This window comes from Nipponia nippon, unplaced genomic scaffold (assembly GCF_047370975.1).
Source record: "Nipponia nippon isolate SJK-2023a ecotype South Korea unplaced genomic scaffold, ASM4737097v1 scaffold_5, whole genome shotgun sequence".
NCBI lineage: Eukaryota > Metazoa > Chordata > Aves > Pelecaniformes > Threskiornithidae > Nipponia > Nipponia nippon.
In genome coordinates this window covers 64675237-64697596 of record NW_028262369.1, presented here as the reverse complement: position 1 = coordinate 64697596, position 22360 = coordinate 64675237, and the positions used below count along the sequence as shown (strand labels likewise).

At 39.4% G+C, this 22360-nt stretch overlaps 2 protein-coding genes across 12 annotated transcripts in view; both read left to right on the top strand.

Annotated features, from left to right (window-relative positions):
* TFPI (tissue factor pathway inhibitor) overlaps positions 1–9819 on the top strand; it is a 67726-nt gene extending 57907 nt beyond the window's left edge. For 9 of the 11 annotated variants that reach the window (XM_087732743.1, XM_087732744.1, XM_087732747.1 and 6 more), the window contains 4 exons: positions 935–1030; positions 1514–1606; positions 8992–9174; positions 9538–9819. In XM_087732743.1, the coding sequence (XP_087588869.1) occupies positions 935–1030; positions 1514–1606; positions 8992–9174; positions 9538–9650 (485 nt within the window). In that variant the 3' untranslated portion in view covers positions 9651–9819. Of the gene's footprint in view, positions 1–934; positions 1031–1513; positions 1607–4754; positions 7538–7580; positions 7689–8991; positions 9175–9537 lie in introns of those variants that run through there. The other 2 variants (XM_087732748.1, XM_087732739.1) reach the window with 2 other exon arrangements.
* A 7029-nt stretch (positions 9820–16848) lies between these two features.
* Positions 16849–22360, top strand: part of CALCRL (calcitonin receptor like receptor) — a 69173-nt gene continuing 63661 nt past the window's right edge. Inside the window, exon 1 of the mRNA XM_087731434.1 lies at positions 16849–17348. The gene's annotated coding sequence lies outside the window, so the exon portion shown is untranslated. The remainder of the gene's footprint in view (positions 17349–22360) is intronic.

Sequence of the window (22360 nt, the reverse complement as noted above, 5' to 3'; positions counted from 1 at the left end):
AGGGAAGGTAGAGAGTTTACAGTAATACAGATTATAATGACAGGGAATGAAGAAACGGACCTATTCTGGTTACAGCCATGTAAGTCTTTTTCTCTAATCTAAAATCTGCCAGCTGCTTGGATTTATAATATGATGAAATGTTAATATATGTTTTTTAACCCACACATCTGAATATACTTTTTTCCAACCAAGTCTTGTAATGAAAAGAGGTGCCAATATAGGAATTTCTGGTTTTACTGTTTCCTTACTGTGCGTTGCTGGCTTCCCACCAAAGAATTATGGGAAACCTGTCCCTCACTTCTGACTAATTTGGCTGTGCGGCTTAGGCTACAAAGCAGCCATTCAGACTGACCATAGATCATTCATCCATTTCCTCATCCTACTAGTTCCTATGCCTTGTTCTATATCAGAATATAGTAACCTTCATAACTCCTCTCCCCTTCACAAAGTACTTCATTTTATTCATAAGACAAATACAGTTCCCCACCCAGAGCCTCCAGACCCTTTTGTCTTGCTTGTCTCTAGTGGGCCTTTTTCCAGGACTGTTTCATAATCTGTCATTTTGGCAAGGGGAACTTGAGCCTATTCACATTTAGAAAAGGAAAGACACATTATGGTTCTTTTTTAAAGGTATTTTAAAGATATACATACAGAGCCATGTGCTTTTCCCCTGCCTTTGCTGAAGCATTTCTTCCTAGTCTCTGATTATACTTTTACCTTCTGGACTAAAAGTTGCAGAATGCTTTTTTTAATTGACTTTAATCTGAAATAACACCTCCATGTAAATTTGTATGAATACCCAAGAAGAAAGAGAGGATTGGGGGCCATTGCTATCATTTAATTAGATCAAAGTTTTTACCTTAGTGATATTGAATCATTGATACCAATTGTTTGGGTTTTTTTCCTCATTGGTCTCTTTTCATTTTTCTTTTAGCAAATTTATTGCCAATTGTTCCAGCTGAAGAGCATCCTAACACTGTGAACAGTAGCTCCCCAGAGGAAGAAACCAACCAGTTTCCTGGGGTTTTTGGTAAGAAATTGCTTTTGCTGTTTATAGTTATCCTTTTTTAATGCAGGCACTCCTTGGCTTGTCCGCTCATTTTCCCATTTATTTGAAGATATGTATGTTAGTTGAAACACATAAGCACAGTGAATTCAGTAACATTAAAACTAGCTTCACAGCCATTTTATTGTTAGTAATACATATTTTGAAAAAGGCTTACAATTGCAAAGGTTAAAATGTCTGCTAGTAATATAAAAATAACCTTACCAATACATGTTTAATTTAAATCTTACATCAGTAAAATTAAAGAAGAAAAAGGAATCCATCCCAGAGTTGCCTCAGCACATCAGTGTCCTATGCCTGCAGGACTTAAAGAAATGCTGCCTTGTAATGGTCTTAATACTGGCATGGAGCAAGGCAAATGGGTACCAATCATAGCTTATTTGCAGAGTTTTGCTGTGTCTAGATAACCCATCACTTGCTGTTTCACCCCTTTTTTCCTCCTTTTAGTCAATTTGTTGCCAACTGCTCCAAATGAGAAGTCCAGCACTCTGAACAGTAGTTCCCCAAAGGAAGAGCGCAACCAGTTTCCCATTTTTTTTGGTAAGAATTCACTTTTGCGGTTCTTAGCTCTCGGTCTTTCATATGCACTCTGGATTACTTTTCCATTCCACCCATTTTCCAACATACCTGAGACTAGAGAATAGGCTTCCATCTATGTCAAATGTTTTGATAAGCAAAGAAAGTCAAAGCAAAGAAATATATTGCTAACAGATCTTCCATAAATATCAGAAGTGGAAGACAGACCACATCTTTTCCTCTTCTGAAAGTGTGCACTTCCTGAAGGTCTGATAAATACAAAAATTTAAAGACCAAAAGCAAAAGCAGTGATGCAGAGTTCCTTTAGTCAAAATTAATATTTTTGTGGGGATCTAAGTGGCAGCTGATTTAAAGCTCCTTTTACGCTTTAAAAAAGGACCATATTTGGATTTTGGAACATGGCACAATATATTTATATATTGATGGCACAATATATTTATCATCATAATTTTTTATTTTCACTAAGGCCATATTAAACTCAGTCTTGGTTTGAGTATAATCAAAGTGAGTGTGAGTTAACTTTGTGTCTGCTTCGAAGTATTTTTGCACTATGTATTATAATGCAAATGAGAATCTGGACCTTTACTGTAGAAGTCTAGGTTTGAACAGTTTCTACAGCTGGAGGCTGTCCACTATAGATTGCTGGTACTTGCTCACACTGTAAAGAGTGATTGAATTTGAGGCATGTCATTTTTATGATCCACAGTTATGCAAGAGGAAACAAGAAACAGTTGGAAAAAGCCTGAGCGTTCTTACCAAGTATTTCTGTTGGTTTTTTTGCAGTTACACTTACTTGTACTTTTGGGGATTGAGTGATGGCTTACAAATTCATTAGGGTTTTTGTGTTTAATATTATCTGTAAAATAGCGAGCATGTAGGATAACATTCCTGTGCTCTTTGCTTAGAATGTTATGTCTAATAAAGCTTGAATGTGTGTTGTATTCTTTTTTTTTTTTTTTTTTTTGCCTGCACTGTGATCCACATGCACTGTTGGGTTGAGGTAAGTTTCTGTGAGAGTTGGATTGTTTGTTTACCACATACAAAGCATCAATGCACTCTGTTATTAAAATGACTGAATATAAAACAGTAAAGCTTTTGGCAACTTACTTCACTGAAAAATATTTGAATGGTTTAAGGCCTGGTAATAAGTCTAGGGACATAAGAGCATCCACATTCCCTGAAGGTTTTTACTCATAATATGAATCCCCAAATCCCCAAAACAACTCATCTGTACAAGCAAAGGGGCATGATTCACTATGTTTTCTCAGAGAAAACTGAAGGGTTCTTGGTTGTGTCAGCAACAGTGAATTTTCTGGTAGAGCAGATTTTGGGAGGTGAGAGTAAGAGAAGTAAGTAAGAGAAGACTCGAAAGTTGGTGGAAGAAAGGTTCGGGGAACAAGGGTGGGTGGAGTCAGTGTAGCTGGATGGGTCAGGTAAGACATGTGACCTTGGAAGGACCAGTGTGTTTCAGTGGAAAGTCTGAAGACCCCACAGGTTCTTCCCTACTATATAACCTCTGTCTGTCTTGCACTAGCCTGCCCTGTGCAGCCACCTGCTGCCATTCTGTTTATCAGCCTGTACCTTTCAGGCTGCTGGGATGGTCTAAAATCTCGTGCTTTGTGCAATGCCACTACAGGGGGAGGAAAGGGTAGGGCCAAAACTGACAGCTGATTTCTCCACAGAAATGTGGAGAACGTAGCTTCCATTCCTGATATTACTAGAGGTAGAAGTGTAAACGGAGGTTACAAGATAGAGCCATCTCACACAAACATGCACTGTGACTCCCCATGGCCCTCAGTGAGGGACAAGAATCTGGCTGTGCACATATGAGGTCAGGTTGGACTGTTTGGGGTGGAGTAGCTGATGCCCATCTTCTCAAGCACAGGCAAAGTAGGTGGTCTGCCACTGTAACATCTATTTTGCATGTATATTGGCCTGGCTGTGTATCTTCTTTTTTTAAAAAACATGACCACCACTAAAAAAAGATTTGCAAGGAGTTGTCTGTTATAGAATACTTTACCTCACAATTTAAATGCTATTTCATCTTGATTTCAAGAAAAAATACATATTATTGATGCTATGTATAACTCTGTAATGATATCAGATTAATAGATTTCCAACAAAGTTCTTGATCTTCAGAAAATTACTCTCTTCTATGGCCAAACAAAACAAACTTTTTTTTTTTCTGCATATAAACATGAAACTTCTAGTGCTATCTCTCAGCAATGAACTTTCTGCAGAGTGAAGATTGTTCTGGTCTTACTCTGCTGCAGGATCTAAAATAACTTTTATTCTGGGAAAGTTAAGAGAAAGTGAAGCCGAGAATCAAACCTTTCATTTTTAGATTATACGAAGTGATCTATGGTAGGAAGTTATGAGTGCTATACTGTCCATTTGATTTGTGAGATCTAAGTGGGATGCAGGATCAAAAGTCAATTTTCAACTCTGCAAATATGGAATGGCACACAGAGGCAGTTGCTGTTATTACTTCTCAAAGTCAGGGCCATATCTTCTGCTGATATAAATTGACACGGTTCTGTTCACTATAATGGATCTGCACCAATTTATACCTATAGAGTACTGTCAAGTACAGATGACTCATTATTTTTGTAATAGCTTGTCTACTTGAAGATTCTTTTATTTTCTCTTTGCTGCAACCAGAAATGAGATACTGAAGTCTCCATATATCAAAAATCTGGCAATAAATCTGAAGCTTCATGAATGTCACACACCTGTGTCTAGCAAAAGAGAATGCAGTAAGCATTGTTTCTCATTCAGCTCAGCAAGATAATTTCAAACTTCTTTTGTACTGTCATCAATTAACCGTTCATTGTCACACAACCCCAGCTAAGGCTGAGGGATAATGATTATTGTTGCAATGCAGGGTTGGGATTATTTTTGGTAAATATGAGTCTATATCTGAATGTGCATGTTTCAGAGATTCTGAAGTATGATCATGTCATCTGTTCACACCACAGAGGGGGGTGTCTGGGGGTGTCTGGGATTCAACAATGCTGTATTATAAGAACTAAATCTTAAACCATACACATTTAAAGATTGTTTAGGTAGCAGTGAAGGGATAAGATACAATAGTCTTTTCATAGGTAAGAACAATAGCCTTTTTTATCTACTGCTTATTTCGTATAATTAGTTTATCTATTTTTTCAGAAACAAAATATCAAATATTGCAGTTTTGGGTCTTATTCTCTCACCAAAACAAAATCAGTCCAAACATCTGCATCATCAAGAAAAAGAAGTATTAGAAAGATAACAAAAAGATCTGCGCTGTACTTTGCTATTGTAAAGCCTGAAACCCATTTGAGAAGCTCCTACAGAACTAGCGGCGGGAGTTCCAGTTCCCAAGCTCCACTGGCGATGGGTTCCAAGGTCTAATTTCCTTCAAAGGTTTTTGATGGAATTGGCATGTTTCTGAGGAACAGAACTTTGTATTTCATTGTATCAGCATTTTCCAGAAGAAAACTTTACACCTGGAAATGTTTGATTAACTCAGCTTGGAAGCTTTCATTTGTCCTTTGCCTGTATGAATTGTAAATTCTTTTTTCCCATATCTGTTCATGACTTGACTTATGTCGCATATTTTTGGTGAATAATATACATAGCAAAGGCAAGTTTGTGAGCTTGCTATTGGATATTTAAAACCTGTTTAAATCCAATATTTTGAGTAAACAGAATAGCATGAACACAAGGGTGAAGCCAGAGTCTTAAGGCCTGTTGCTATTAATGTAAATAAACAGTTGATTTCTGTAGAAATGGCATCAAAGGCCATAGGATGGGTCGTGTAGTTGCATGTATGAAAATGTTAGAAAGCATTTAATGACATTTATTAATTTTTAGGCTCATATGATCCACTTGATGTTAACATGTAATGAGTTATGTAATGTAATGAGTAATGCTACTTGCACTGGGAAAAAATTGCTAAAATGTAATCTAAACTGAGAAAAAACCTAGAGTTAAAACCAGCATTTCTATCTCAAGTAGTCTCTCACTAAAGTTCATATATGTAATTCATAGACCTGTAATGACTAGATTAGGGGAAAATAGTTCTGATAGTGGGACATGTATTGCTGTTTTTTTTTACTGTTTTCAGTGTGTACCCCTTCTCAGAAAAATGAGGTTGTAAAACCAAAACATTTGAGAGGGAAATTCAAGAACAAGTATAATATCTAAACTTACAGTAACATCATATACATAAGTACATAATTAGAAGCTGGGGCTGAACAGAGGAAACTTACCTGGATCTAATGCTCCCAGTGACTGTGTCAACATACTGGCTCACAGGCTTATAGATTGTCCTGCCAATAGAGATGTTGGGCTGGGCATGACACGGTACATATTTTATGCTTACAGTAACTTGAAGTTAACGGGTCTTTTAGTGATCAGTATATTAAAATCAATTCATAATTATGATGATCCTCAGCAGTCAGGAAATTATGATAAGTAATTGCATTTTTATTTCAATACGCTGTTGAAAAAAATGTCTGTTACATGGCAAAATTAAGAGGTTTTCTTTCATGGGTTGGCTCTTTCTGTGAGTGTAAAGAACATGCAGATATTTTGAAGATGAACAGTCTTGTTTGGTATCTGGGGCATTTATCTAGCAATGATCTAGACAAAGAACAACATAATTTTTAGGAAGAGTACAAGAGGTATTCTGAATAGCATTTGAATGCTGCTCTGCCAGTTGCATTACACGTACATAGGTAGTCCTTATTCACCAGTAACCACATCACTGGCTCCATGGCTCCCCTAAAGCTTACAGTCGTTGTGAGAACTCCTTCATGAGGGGACTCTGGAGTCTGTCTGGAAAATTCTACATACCAGCTAAGTAATTTACATTACAAAGCTTATATTTCAATTCTGTTATATAGTTAACAAACCTATGCTGATTGGCCCTTTCATCACTGGTAAGCATTTCTGCTTTGTTCTTTTTTAGGTTCAGAAATTATTATGTTAAAATAGGTAAGCATTTTTTTAATGTTGCTGAAGATATGCTTTGAAAGCTAACTTTCTCTCCACCTAGAGAGAGATGAAATTAGTTCTAGGCACAAGAGTTCTGAGAGCAGTACCAAAAGCATTACATCAATTAACTACCATCTTTATTATAAATAAAACAGTAGATTTCATATAAATTATATCACATTGTGGGCTCTTACCCTGGATCCAGAGTGAACCTTGCTTTTACAATAATGTCACAATTATAAAAAGAAATTAAGTAGTGCTCATTTTATAACCTGAAACTAACTTAATCTATCTTTAAAAACCAACTCATGACTCAGTTTTTGCATTTCAGGATTCTTTTGGAATAGTATGATGTTGCTAACACAGCTTCAAATAAATTATTGATTTCATTTTGCTGTCTTAGCTTTCCATAAATCACTATTCCATTTCTTTCCCAGCAATTTTTCATACTTTTTCACCATGCCAGTTCAGCTATTATACTTGGCAGATGAACCTTTTTCAACAGGTATAATATGTGTAAGACAAGTAAGATGTAGCATGTTCTTTCTGGATATTTTCTTGTCAGCCTCTTGAATTGCCCAAGTTAATTCATAAATTCTTGGCTGTCAGCAACTCATCTGCTTCCCACTTTTGTGACAACAGGATGTCTTCAGCTCTGTTGTAACCCAAATTATTCCCTAAAATTTTTACTTGTTTTTTCCTCTGAACGACTTCTACCTGGCTTTGTGACTTCAAGAAGGCTATCTGACTAGCTTCACATTTCCATTTATGCATTCAGATCTCGGCAATCTCAATTCTGCTACTTCTTGAAGGAAAAGGGTGCTCCTTTGAGTCCCTCATAACTGATGATGTAATGGCTCCCATTCAGTTTCTTGCATCCTGTCCAGCAACTGTGTCAGTTCTGATTTTGTTCATGAGTCACTCCAGGATGATAGATGATGGACTTTCTCCAGGTTTGGGAATTCTGGAATGGATTTGCTTCTTGAACTTGTTCCAGTGCCCAGGTACTTCAGATACCTCAGGTTCATCTTCCAGTGTTTCAGTTCTCATACTCTCACTTGCAGCGACACTGAAGAAACAAACCATCAGCCTACTCCTTGGAATGGTAAAAACCTAACAGCAGCACTAAAGCACCAGCATCTCAGTCACTTTGTGCACTTATTCTTCACATTCAATCCTTAGTTATTCTTCAAGTTACAAGCTATTTCTTGATAATTGCTCAGTGTTTTCCATAGACCAGCTTCTGTTACTGTGCTGCTTTTGGCTGGGATAGAGTTAATTTTCTTCATAGCAGCTAGTATGGGGCTATGTTTTGGATTTCTGCTGAAAACAGTGTTGATAATAGAGGGATGTTTTAGTTACTGCTGAGCAGTGCTTACACAGAGTCAAGGCCTTTTCTGCTTCTCACCCTACCTCACCAGCGAGCAGGCTGGGGGTGCACAAGAAGCTGGGAGGGGACACAGTCAGGACAGCTGACCCCAGCTGACCAAAGGGCTATTCCATACCATATGATGTCATGCTCTGCATATAAAGCTGTGGGAAGAAGAAGAAAGGGGAGGACGTTCAGAGTGATGGCGTCTTGTCTTCTCAAGTAACCGTTATGCGAGATGGAGCCCTGCTTTCCTGGAGATGGCTGAACACCTGCCTGCCGATGGGAAGTAGCGTGTCAGTTCCTTGTTTTGCTTTGGTTGTGTGCGTGGCTTTTGCTTTACCTATTAAACTGTCTTTATCTCAACCCACGAGCTTTCTCACTTTTACTCTTGCGATTCTCTCCCCCATCCCTCTGTGGGGGGAGTGAGCAAGCAGCTGTGTGGTGCTTAGTTGCCAGCTGGGGTTAAACTGTGACAATTACTTAGGTCAAGCTTTCTTTATTCATATGACAAACCCAATACTAAGGTATTGAATCTTACATTGGAAATGCTGGGTACTTTTGCCTTCTATTTGACTTCAGAATGTCTAGCAGTAATTAGGAAAATTCACTTCATTAATTATCATAAATATTTACCATGGTTTTAAAGCTGTCCAATTTTAACTAATTTTATTTCACTTTCTACAAATACTTCACCTGAAACTTCTCTAATTGAATTTGAATGCTATCTCCTATCACAGAAATGGCAATTTTGTCATTAAACATATAGGAAACAAACCTTGCTTTCAGGTAAGCTTTTGCTGGCTTTTGGAATTCCAAGAGAAAATAACGTTTGCTGTGGTATTTTTTGTAATCATAAAAAGACAGATGTTTATGTAAAGTATCCTGGATTTTCAGGAGGGCAGAATGAAATTTTCCAGTAAATTGCACATAAATTTCAAAGTTCTGTGAGCTTCAAATCTTGCGTATAATATCCATGTAACAGAAAACTGGTAAACTGCAGTGTTGTCTCTAACCTTGTTTTTCTTGGTCTTTCTAGAACGACCCCCTATCCCTTCTTTGTGCATGACCCCTATGGACAGAGGACTTTGTAGAGCCAAAGAGTTAAGATTTTTCTACAACTACTCAACTGGAAGATGCCGCCCATTTAGCTACAGTGGTTGTGGTGGGAATGAAAATAATTTCACCTCCAGAAGGTCGTGTTTGAGGATCTGCAAGAAAGGTATGGGAAGTGATACTGCCACAGACTATCATAAGAGGTAAATATTATGCAGGCTGAAACATTCTTGCAACTTTTGGTGGTCAGTATTGGCCTGGTAAAATGTAATAGTTGAAAGTCTTAGAAAAGTGAAAATGGAAATCAGAAGAGAGACAGAGCTAGAGAGAGAAAGATGGACAGTAAAATACAGTGTACAAGAACAGAAATAAGACAACTTGGCATTGGTCAGGCACATGGAGACTTTAGGTAAGACAATTTTTTTTTTTAAGAATATTTCTTGAAAACAAGACTTGTCTCTTATTTCTGATAATCTTGCATGTGTTAGTCATACACCATCTAATCTTACTTTCTTCGTTTTACCTTTAGGATTCAATAAAAAAAAAGGTGAAAGAAGAGTAATAAGAATCAAGAAGAAAAGAAAGAAACAGCCAGTAAAGGTTCTGGGTGAGGAAATCATCCCCGAAAGAAAACAACTTTGATTTTTATGGAAATGTGAAGTAAACTACTATTCACCTGTGAATGAAAGCCTTCAGTGTACACCCTTGAAATACTGTACTGATTATTTTGATTACATTTTATTAAGCTGCTTATATTTTTATTATGTATTCCTCATTCATGTTAATAAACATTACCTTTGACTTTGATAAAGGCTCTTAAATTTTAGTTTGATTGTATATAATTGTCAGAGCTGAAACAGGACAGAACAGACTGTGTGGGTGTATAACTCATCATGGTTAAAAAGTAGACAAGATTCAAATTTACTTTATTATCCCATTACTCTTTTTTGAAATCTGTTTTTGTGCTAAAGAAAGCATAATGCTTGTCAAAGAGTAATCACCTGTCAAGCATGATTGTTTCAATCGGATTAAAAGGTAGGTCTGTTGCTTTAAGGAGGAAATAGACACTGGGTTTGTTTTAATCAGATTTATTTTAGGTTATGCAAGCTAGATTTAACTCCATCAAAGTGCATATAATTACACTATTGTAAAATGAATGTGAGATCAGAATTAACCCACCAAAAACCATAAAGAGAGTGTTAAAGTTGTAAATGTGCGAAGCAACATGACAGATATTTGCGAAGATTTAAAAATATATTTGCTGGGATCATTGATTTTTATCCTTGTTACTGAACTAGACTCGTGGCTAGCAAGTTAATAATTTCCAGAAATACGTATTAAATTTTTACAAAAACCAGAACAAATTCCTTTCATAAAAACAAATCTAGTTGCTATAGAGATAACACTATGCTTACTCCAGTTGACTTTGAGGAAGTCTTTGGTTGGGTTTTCATGGGGTTTTTTAAGACTAACATGAAACAGTGGTACAGTTCCTTCCCTTCTCCAAGGCACCTCTCTGATCTTCGGTAAACCTTTTATCATCAGATTTTTTTAAAGGAAAGGGAAAAAAAAAATGTAGTTCATTTCCTATTAAGTTTTTTAGAAGCACCTTGCTGCCTATGAAACAAAAGGATATATTTGAAACTCTTCCCTATCTTCTTTGATGTTGTAAATTATTATTTTTTTATGTATCACGTTTTCCTTTTATGCTTAAAACTACTGAGGATAGTTACACCGCTGTTTGTAAGAGGTGGTGTGGAAATAAGTAGCTGAAATAGATGTGAGGGGCTCAGACGCTACAGCAAGAAGCAGGAACAGCAATGACAGAATAATAAATGATCTACTGGGAGTAAGCTGCTTTTGCCTATGCACTATGAATCACATGTGTGATTTCATAAAATTTATGTTTTATGTGCCTTTAGACTAACTCCACAAAGAGGCTAAGCTTTACTGAAAATGAAAGCATTTATACATTCTAAATATCTGAGTGAGGAGGGAAGTAAAAGTCACAGATTTTTATACAGAAACTCTATCCAAATCTCTTTTCTGGTACCTAAGTCTTTTCATGACTCTCTTATTCTAGGATCTATAAACTCTGATTTGAAAAATTCTCATGAAACTGAAACGTATAACAGAAGATATTTACATAGAGTCTTGTCATATAAAATGTATAAGCACCACAGACTAACAATGCAATAACTTATAAATCAGACAAGTGCTCTTCTGACAGGAAACCTATAAACTCCATAGACTGCTGAAAACTAGTAACATCAGTTCTCTACACAGAATTAATTTGGTGTGTAGTTACCTGGCAGTTTCAGTTCCAGTTTGATATTTTCCTATTCTAGTTCATCGTTTTTATTGGCCTTACTCTCCAGGTTATCAGCTGTACTCCACGCGCTAGGAGTCAACTCTGTAGATGGGAGTTGCATTGCACGGGAACAGAGCAGTAGGTTAAATACTTGGACCAGCTGGAATTTGTCATTGCAGACAAGTGGAGAGCCCATGGTTTAAACTGCTCCCAGGCCTTTCCGCCTGTAGCATAGCAACTGCCTTAGCACAGTAGTGTGCGTGGCCTCCGAAAGCAGGAGTTGCTTTAGGCGCACTAGGTATGGGAGAGGCAGGGCTTACCAGTGGGCTGAACACCCCACTAATGCCACAGTTACCCTGCCTCTACACTGACACTAGCTTGTGTCTGCCTGGCAAGGAATGCAGGTGAGTGCACAGGTGTCTGCACCTTTTCTTGTATAAATTTTATGGTGAAGACAGTAAAAATATCTAATCTTCCATTCTTAGTCACAATAATTTCCCATGGACCGCCAGTATTAAAACTTAGGTAATTGCTAGATCATGTGATGTACCTCAGAGTGGAGACAGAGCTGAGGTATGTGCAACTTGCCTTCTCCAGCAGCTCCGTGATGCGGTGAGGACATTCTGAGTCTACGGTTTCAGATTAAAGAAAAAAAAAAAAAAAAAAGGTGTCAAGTGCTGGGTAAGTAACGCATTTGCAACAGCCGCCTTCTGTCACTGATGTCTGACAGATAAGCAGTACTATCCTGTACACCACGTTAAAACCCTTTTACACAGAAACGTGGTATTGCCTAGCATGATTCTGAGATATTTGACCATGATTCACATTAAACTAAAACATCTTCTAGAGCTTTCATGTAAAAGAGAATGAAACTCACTCTTTAGCAGCAGGAGTGCAACGTTCGGGTAACTCCAGTGTTTATATGAATCTGTGTTATTGGTGGCAGTGTTTCTGTCAGGAGAGTTTTTCCTCAGCATCAAGCCCAAATAAAGGTGATGGGGACAGAGCTGTTCTGAGGCAGTGTCCTCTGCCCAGCTGTGACTGCAGCTCTAAACCTGGTGGTGTTTTCAGTTGTGACGGGACTCTGACCTGAGCCTTGCAGGGGTTGGGAGGAGGGGAAGGGGTTTGCCCATGGTGTTGCTTCAAGCAATCCCACCAAGAACACTAACAAGGATTTGTAAACTCTGTAAGTTTTATGAGATCATGAACTAGAATGATGACCTTTCTAAAACAATATTCTGAATGAGACGATAGATGTAAAAGGTAGGAAAGAATAGATGCGTTCGTTTGTACACAGATTGCCTTGTGATCCCTGTGTCATTTCATGGCAATATCTCTCCTTCAGGCTCCCTCTTGCTCCAGCGACTTGTCCCTGGCTGCCCGGATTCAACACCTACAAAATCCACCCTGGAAGTCTAGGAAAAATCTTCCTTTCTGTCCTTGCAAAAACCTGGCTGCGTGGCTGCTCCCCATTCTTCTAAGTCTCCTGCTTGCTGAGCTCTCCTGCAAAATTACCAGGGTCTCCTCACTGAGTGTGCTCAGTTGCTCCCCAGGACTGTGCAGTCTTCTCTTCTTCCAGAACTGCTGTAGCTAGGACAGGACTAACAGGTACTCCCCCATACTCTCCCACCCCCTACTTAGATTATACTAGAGAAACTTCTCATGCATTCATTTTGTAGTAATGGTGATAAATCAAGTGATCCATTGAGGGATCTCTTATGTCAATGTTGAGACGGAAAAAGACTTTATAGTTATAGCATCTCAACAGTACCTCTATTTCAATCGACTAAGAAAACATTACAAAGTGATTAATCTTTTAGGCTCATGACAGTGTAATGAAAATGAAGACTGGAATGTTGTAGACTCTACAAAAACTGATCTGATTATAATCAGAGATTTGATCTGAGAGTGCACGCTCTTCTTGGTGTGTGTACTAGGTTTGGCCACCATACCAGTTATCCGCCTGTCTTCCTGTCTTTTTGTATAGCTTTACAGTGCATTGAATTAGTTTTTCCCATAAAAAGTCCAAACTGCAGCGTGATCTGGTCTGATCTTCATCAGCTCCGCAAGCAGTTTCTTTTGCGCCCTTCTTCATTCACTTCTTTTCATTCCTGTATCTTCAATATCTACATAACAACCAAATGCAAGAATAAGAAAAAAGATCTATGAATTTCTCAAAGATAATTAAAGGGTGAATGTAAAAGGGGGAATAATTGAGCCATAACACAGGGAAAAGATGGGGAATCAGATGGCAGAATGGTGAAGAGGTCAGAAAATGAAGTTACGCTAAGGTGTTACAGTGACTGTACATTTCCAATTAACGGGAGTCCATTCACCCGGTTATTTCATTCCAGAATCTGCCCCGCTTGCTTTGGAGGAAATACGCAGGGTGCTGTGAGATTTCCCCCACTTTGTATGGTGGGAGCCAACAAGGCAAAGCAATTTTACAGAGGTTTGAGGAGTTTCCACGTATCATCTGATCTGCGGTAACTTGGTATGTGCCCTTAGTCCATGCAGGTGATGAAGCAAAATATCTTTGAGAAATAATTTGAAGTCTTTTTATTAATTCTTTTCCTCACGTTTTTACGGATATGGCCTCCTTCTTACTCTCTATCCCCTGCTTTGCTTTTCTTTCCAGTTCATTTGAGCCAGTGTTTCTCCCTGCGTCTCCAATCCATCTACTATTTCAAAACTGATAGATTTATTTACATTTTGAGAAAGTCTTCATCTTTCTAGATTCTACCTTTCAAACATACTAAAGTGGATATAAGGATTACGTTTCATAGCTGGTTGCTTTCGGTGGCATCTTCTCTTGAGAAAGAGCCAGGTTCAAGTGAAGTGGAATATACGTTTATGGTTATGAAGTGTTTACAGATGAACTCTTAATATTCGATTCATAGGCAACACATTGCCAAACGTGAGGAGGTTCCTTGGTTTTGTTTATCCTGTAATCGCTTTTGAAGCTGTAGCAATGCCGCGTTGCAAGTCGCTTGTCGAGGCTTTTTTTCACGGGACTGTTTTGCCACTGACGGTGCGTGAGTTGGGCACCCTGTCTCGAGGCGAACGTGACGTAGGCTTCAGATCCTCTCGCTATTCCCGATGCCTCGGCTCGGCGGGGTACGAGGCGCAAACGCCGCGGGAGCCGGGCCGGCAGCGCGCGGGCTGGGGAGGGGGGGGCGCAGCCCGGCCACTGCGCGCCAGGGGGCAGCGCCGCGCCGCGCTGCGCCGCGGGGCCTCGCTCCCGCCCCAGGGGCCGCCGCGCGGGGGCGCCGCCGGGCAAGGGCGCAGGTGCGGGGCCGCGGCCGGCCGCCCCGCCAGAAGGAGCCGCGCCGGGAATGCGGCCTCTGCCGCAAACGGGGTCCCCTCCGCTGCCCCCGGCACGGCCGCGGCTGGGCTGGGCTGCTGCACAGTCCCTTCGTCGTCAGGGAAGAGGCGTTTGTCACAACTGCAACGCCAGAGAGAGGGATTCTCATAGCCGATCACGAATAGTCCCGTTATTTGCAAAACCGTATTTATCCTTGAACTTTACAAATCAGATCAAAGTTTATGGTAAGAGGCAGAATTCGATCTTCTTCGTTGCACCATTTTAAGCTTTCTTTGGTTAAAATACAGTCAGCTGCGCTCGTTTAGATCCCTTTTGAACTGCTCGTGCCCACGCTGTTGATAACCGAGGCAGCCCGTATTGGTGTAACGTACCTGTCTTTCAGCCTGAAGCAGGGGTAGCTGTAGTAGCGTGCGGGCCTTCTGCATCTTTGAAGTGTAAGCTACAGCTGGGATGTCTCAGATACCTGTGGAGTAGGAGTAAGAAAGTTCCAATACTAGCTAAATAAGTAGAGTATAAGGCTTTTGAACTAGAATAAAAAACCCCACAGCCCCACACAACTCCACTGAATTTGACATGCCAGATCAAACGTGGCCTATGTAATAAATCTCTCCAGCTAATTCAGATGCCTGTCTTGAACAAGTGTGCTTGGCTGGAATACATGGATTATTTTCTAGGATACAGTGCGTAACATACCGCATTGTAGCCTGTAGCCTATAGCCTCGACCTAATTGGTCTAAAATAATGCAGCCAGGCTCACTTCTGATGAAATTTCACTACCTGAGGTGATGCCGTTTACTTCAGAGAAGTTAATTTCCATCGCTGCTCAGAATCAGAGCTAATCCCTGGCTTATATCTGTTTACATTGCCTAGACGTTTAGGGTGCCAGTTCTTAGTTTTTTGCTGATTATAAAACTCAAACATTCTCCCGTTGATGTAAGATCCTAGAAGCACCAATGCTCACATATGCCAAATAAGTATTGAAGTCATATGCCTGCTCTTTTAGTGACCCTGGAGTGTGATTTCACCATTTGTATTATCCAGTGGCTGTATGGATTTAAAGTATTCCTGCCCCTCTTTTCCCTCTTCTGATTTTTCCTGACCCTGGCTTTGGGTTGGGTTTTGTTTTTTTTTTTTATTTTGCTTGGTTTTGGGTTTCTTGCTGTTTTCATTTTTGAGGAGAAGATTTTCAATGGCCAGATGAATTCCCTCATCGAGTTGACAACATGTTCCACAAAAGTTTGTGCTGGTAAAAGGAGTGGATGAGCAACGGGTAGCGAGAAGCAAACAGAATACTTTGTCTTGTTTCATGAGTAAATTAAGTGGTTGTAATTTTGCTGAGCACTTATGAAACCATGACCTTTGGGAGGTCCTTACGGCCTTTCATAAGGAGTATTGGTGTTACAGGTTTTGAGCTTAATGCTGCATGAGCTCCCCATTTGTTCAGCACAGTCTTCTTGTGTGTGCGCACAGCAACTGTCGGCTGATTTGGAGAGCACAGATTCTATCTAGAGCACAGGTATCAGTTGTACAAAGAACAAGTGACAAATGCTGTCAAAGGAACATTTTCAGTTCCTGATACAAAATTCTTTGAAGCTAGTGGAAGCACTGCCATTAATTTGGTTTTGTCTTCAGCTACGGCAGTTTTCAAGCCGGGCAGCTCTTACTTGTGCTTTCAAATCATTGGCATTTAAGAAGATGCAGCCTAGAGTTCTGTGCAGCAATCGTAATATTCCTGCTGCCTTTTTTCTACCCTTGATATTTCAAAGACTTAGTTACTTAAATACAGTTTTTTTTTTCTTGGGTATAAAACAAAGTGGCACTTGAAATTATGCACTTGCTTGAATTTGAAAATCTGATTCTGACCAGTAATGCCATTTTGCATTTGAGGAATGGAAGTATTTCTCTGTAGAGCTTTTCAGCACTGACAGTATGGGACGTAAGGCAGCCCCTGCAGTTTCTGGCAACGGTGGGTCGGGTCGGTCACGTTAAGGAGGAATGCAACTATTGCCTCTAATTTGTCTCTGAATAAAGGTCCAAACCGTTGATTTCCCTGGGTCTAGTTCGAGGAGGAGGACGGATCTCAGTGGCTCGATACGTGAACAGACGGGTCCCGTGGTCTCCTCCTTTCCCGCAGGAGGAGTGAGTATTTTCCGACCCGTTTGAGAGCGCTAGCTCTCCTCCGGGCGGAGGAGCTGCAGCCGCCGCGGGCAAGGTGCGGGCAGGCCGCCCCCGACGGGAGCAGCGCTGCCAGGGAGCCGAGGGCCGCCGCCGGCACTCGGGCAGCTCCCCGCTCCTGTCTGGAAATATCGGAGGAGCCCGGCTTCCCCGGAACGTGCCCTTTGAGAAAGAAAAGTAACTTAACGCTGGCTGCAGGCGGGGTCAGGGTGATGTAACAGGAAGCTCTGATGTTTCGCTGCTGCCGCCGCTCCTCACAATCTGACAGCCTGCCGGCGCTGCCCGCGGCAGCGCGTCCCCGCCGAGCCGAGCCGAGCCGAGCGGAGCGGAGCGGAGCGGAGCGGCGGGGGCACCTCTCCCCCTGCAGCCACCAGGCTCGGCGACTGGATTATTCCCGGCGGGAGGATCGGGCTCTCGCAGCTCTCTTACTTGGCCGGCGAGGGAGGGCACGAAACGTCTCCTTTCTCCCTCACTGAAAAGGGAAATCAAACTGATTTATTGGAAACTGTTCTCGTAAAAACTCAGCGTGGTGAGTACTGATCAAAATAGTTCCATTGTTTTACCTAAGAACAATATTTTTGTGCCATCTGAATGCATTTATAGTTACGCGTGTGTGCGTGCTTTTACGTGAACCTCAGCATGCGATATGTAATCTGCAGGGAGAAAGGGGTATGAGGAAAAGCTTCGCTTATTTTTAGGGAGCTGAGCTGATTTTATAACTGGTGTTGTTATAATATATCCTTGAGGAAGTAATCAGCGATAAATAAGTAGAAAGGGAGATGAAATTACCCTAATCAGCACTTAAAGGATTCTGTCTAAAACCTCTAATACTAGCTAACCAAATTTCTGTCTTTGCATCTGGAGAGAATTAGAGGCTCATTGGTTTGAAAAGGGTCCTTAAGACTAATTCAATACAACTGGAGCTCTTTTAAGAGAGGCTGAATTAGGTGATAAAGTGGTGTAGATTTTCTTACTGAATACTCCTTTAATCTTATTGATGTTATTGTACCGGAAAGAGGTCATACTTGAGTTATTTCATAATTAAGTTTTGTGTTGTAATTACACAACTAAAAAGATAAAGCTTCTGTTTCCTTTGGACTTTCTGTTTGCTTGAGAAAAAGTTAGCTCGAGTTTGAAGCTTGTACGCGTGCCGGGGTGTTACTGTTCGAGACTGTTCCCACAAACACTGGCCTGATTTATTGAAAGGTAATTCTCCCCTATTTCATTTCCTTGAGAAACTATTGAACAGTGGGAAGTGTGTGACTCTGTGCCTTCCAGTATCAGCTGAGAGACAGTTACAAGTCTTGCCACTTTTTCTGCTTTCCAAAACAGATGCGATATCCTCTGTTTTTACAAATGCAGTTGCATTACTGAGATTGCTACATCTAGTGATTTGCTTGTGTGTGTAAGCCATGAATCTGTAGAATCAGGAAAAGAAATCTTGTTTCTGAAGGATAGTTAAGAAATAATATAGGCTATAAATCTCAGTTGGATTTGATCTACAATGATTCATTTAGTCATCCATACGTTTTATAGGGGCTGAGATTGAAATAATAATAAAAATAGCTGAGGTTTTTTGCTCTCTACCTTGATAAACTTATGCCAGATACCTTGGGGCCGGATTTTTCTGCTCTTGCAATGGTGCCAACGCAGAGTCTTTCCAGTCATGTTGTGTGTACTGGGGATCTTGTCATTCATTTTCAGTAACAATGCGTATCACAGTTTAAACCCATTCAGATCAGTGATGTGCTAAAAGCCTGATTGTTGTGCTCTGAATCTGAGGTTCTTTCAGTGGATTGAAAGGAGACACACTAGATCTGGATAAATAAGACCAGATCTGAATCCATGTGGTTTCTTTCAAAGTACACATGCTTTCTGAGATTCCCAACGAAAAATAATGATCTGTATTTTCACAGTATTTACTTTTGTAGTCTGCTTAAACTCTCATTGACTTCACTGCATACAGGAGCAATCCCAAAATCTTTATCCGACTTTGAAAATCTTCAGCACAGAAGGCACTTGGTGGTACTAAATCAAACAAGATGACACTTCAGATAAGAAGTGTTCATGTTGTTTTAATGATCAGTGCAGTAGGAACAACTGTCTTCAGAAGCATTTCAGCTAAATGATTTAGATTCTTATTTTATGCTCTTCTCAAGTCACTGGTTTAGGTTGTGGTGGGATTGCCCACATAAGAAGTGTCAGGCATATATGTGTTTGCGGGTTTGATGCCAGAATCTACATTATTTGCAGGTTAAGCAAAGACAGTGGCAGGATAGCGATGCAGAACAGTGTGACTGCACTTTTTAATGGACAAAACTAAGTATCTGAATATATAACATGCATTGCAAGTTCAAGAATTGCATTATGTGTGTCCTGTCAACTTCAAATGTTACCGTACTCTGAACTCCTGATCAGCTGGAGTCTTGCTCTGCATTAAGAAATTTAGCGTTTGTCCCTTGGAATAGGCTTTTCCTGATACAACACAACTGTTGAAATCCTGGCCCACCGAGAACCGGTGGGAATTTTTCCACTGGCTGTCAAAGGGCAGGATATTCCTAAATGTGGGTATTTTTCTGCTGAAGGAATTATACGTACATCACCCATCCAGTCACTTACGTTCTGTAGTCTGTTGGCAGCTGGTTTTTGATAACTTCTACAATTTTTGAATGCTCAAGTTGAAAAACACAAATCTGCATGTCTCATTCTGGGTGACTAATGTCTTACCTGGCTAAATAGAGGGGCCTACTCCAGCAGTGCAGTAGTGTTCTGTGGGCAGCCTGGGTATTGCAATCCAGATTTAGGCTAGGATACAATTAAGAACAAAACTGAGGGAAGAAAGCACAACAATACATTTCCTTTGCCACCAATATAATTACTGACTTGGTTCTATGTTCTGTGCATTCAAGTTAATCAGCTGCTTCCCACAGCATTCCTAGCAGGAGCTGGGTAGATTGGGCCCACAAGAGTCCATGAAATCATACAGATAAAAGATCCAAACTAGTCCACAGTCATTTGGAAGAAACTACTGCTATCAATATGTTTTTAATAACAACATGTACACAGTGATATTTAAAAAGTATATGTCTAGTCACTTCTATAGTAAATACTGAACATAACATAAGCTGTTTATGAAAGCAATTGAAGGAATTTCTCCAATGAGAAGTCCACGTCTACAGTTAGGAGAACAAAATAGAATTTCTCTCTAAGAAGTTGTTCCCATCTGTTCCCAATGTGTTTACAGTGTTCTTGATCTGCTAGCAAAATTCCTTCTGTGCTTCTGATTAGCTGTCATTCCTATAGAGTGTATACACAACATCAGCATTACCTCAGTGTTACGGACACCTCTGTTCTAAAAGCATGTGTAGCTATGTCATTGGGTTTCATATGTAGTAGTTTCCTCGGTTAAGCTTTACGCTTACTGAACACAGTCTCTTAGTTGCTCATGTAACTGTTCTGTTACTGGGAAATATTTTAAGTCTTCGGTGTAGCAAATTGTCAGAGCTCTGGAATTAACTATATCCTTGATACCACTGTGTCAAGGAAGGAATGAATACTTCTATTATCAAAACAGATGTGAGTTGACAAACAAATAACTTTTAAGAAGTAAAATAAATCTGGAAGTGTGTTCATATATGTGTTTATGTGTGTTAGGCATATAATAATATATATAATATATTATTTCTACATACACATCTACAATAGATGTGAGTCTATATCCTGCTTACTTTTATTATTCCTAATGTATCAACTAAAGAGAGAACGGGTATGTTTGTAAAGAGACTTCCAAAGTAAATTAGTTCTAAACCTCATCCTTTGTTTAGAAAACCATGAGCCATGAGTGTTAATATTTTAAATTGAATACATTTGAATGTTGTTTCCTTGTAATATTTAAAAGAAAAAGGAGAAAGCTTTCCATGGGTGTTCACAACCCATTTTTTTCTTTTTTGTACTCAGGTTGGCAATTCTGATGTTTTCAGTGTAATACACTTGCACAAAGAGCAGCAGAAATTAGCTATTACTTACCTGTTATCTTAACGGAGAATTCCACAGCCAGTGCAGTACAATAGAAGATCTTCATATTAAATTTGTTTCCATTAGAGCATTTGTTTTTATCAATACTTTTTCTTTTTGTCCTATTTTAAAATCTGGGCAAAACTGGAAGGCTAAACTTTCTTATTTTCAAAGTTTTATTTTCACAGTTATGTCTCCTGCATATCTGCCTTAGTCTCCCAAGCTTGTTTATACTGTTTACGTTTTCCCAGCAAAGTCATTCTTCTGCCCTGGTTCTGTGCAACCACTTTCAATCATTGCTGCAGTATATGCTGTCCAAAAGAACAGAAGGGATTTATTTAGAGTTGCTTTTCCTTTGAACGATGCATTTGAAGTGCACTTAACTGAATGCAATGCATTAAAGAAGACTTTCCATGAGAGAAGCAATGTACTTGTGTCAAGAAAAGAAAACAGATTCTCAACTGGTGTAAATTTGCATGTGTCTCTGAAGCTGTTACCTTTTAATATAGCATAGATGTCACCCAAGACTTTCCTGACAGTTTTGGCCACTGTTAAGCTGTAGCTGACCATTAAGATACTAATTGAGTTTTAGAAAATAAAACAATGTTGTGTTCCTGGATTTATGCCTGGATCATGCAGGCCTTATTTAAAAAAATATCCCAAAGAAAATTAATGACAGAGTTTTGTTTAATGAAGCCCGTACCAGTCTGACTTCCCATATAAATACAAGGACAAGGAGAGAAACAGAGTGATTAGTGATTTTTTTTTTTTTATTATTATTATGTTCAAAGCAGCTACCGCATATACTGTGGTATACCGTCAGCTATGTTTAGGCTGAATATCTTTTTAGTTCCTAAAAACTATATAATCTTTTCAACATATTCTTTGATAATTCTGAGCTTGAAAACTGCACAACCTTGACACTTGTATGGACATAAAGTCTCACTCTTTGTATTACCATTTAGTTTTTACCCTCACTTTTTTTCTCCCCCATTACAGCGGTAAAATCTTGGAAATTAATTTTAATAAATTCTGTATTATTTTAATACTGGCAAGGCTGGTAGAGTTTCATAAAGTGAAGTAAAGCACATGATGTACTGAGAATATATTTGTTATACCAAAACTCATTTGTTCTAGGCTTTAAAATTTTTTTCATATTAATGTTATCAGAAATGAATATAGTTTGTCTCCCAATGTTGTGCTCTATAATCCCTCCTAGATAGAAATTTTAAAATTTATATTTCAGAAATGAATAAGAGCTTCAGACATCTTCTTTCCTCTATGGTTGCATCTATGTATTTATTTACTGCTGTAAATGGAGCAAAAAAATATGATACTGTACAAACTTTCATTACTAAAAGGGCACATTTTTGCAATGATTATCCTGAAATGTTCTGTGTAATGGGGTTATCTGCGCTTTTGTTTCTCTTAGTAAAATCCAGCAGGTGTCACTCTGGGGATTAAATAAGGAATATTTCACAAATAGAGATAAATTTGTTTGGGAGATGAGATGTCGAATTTAAAAGT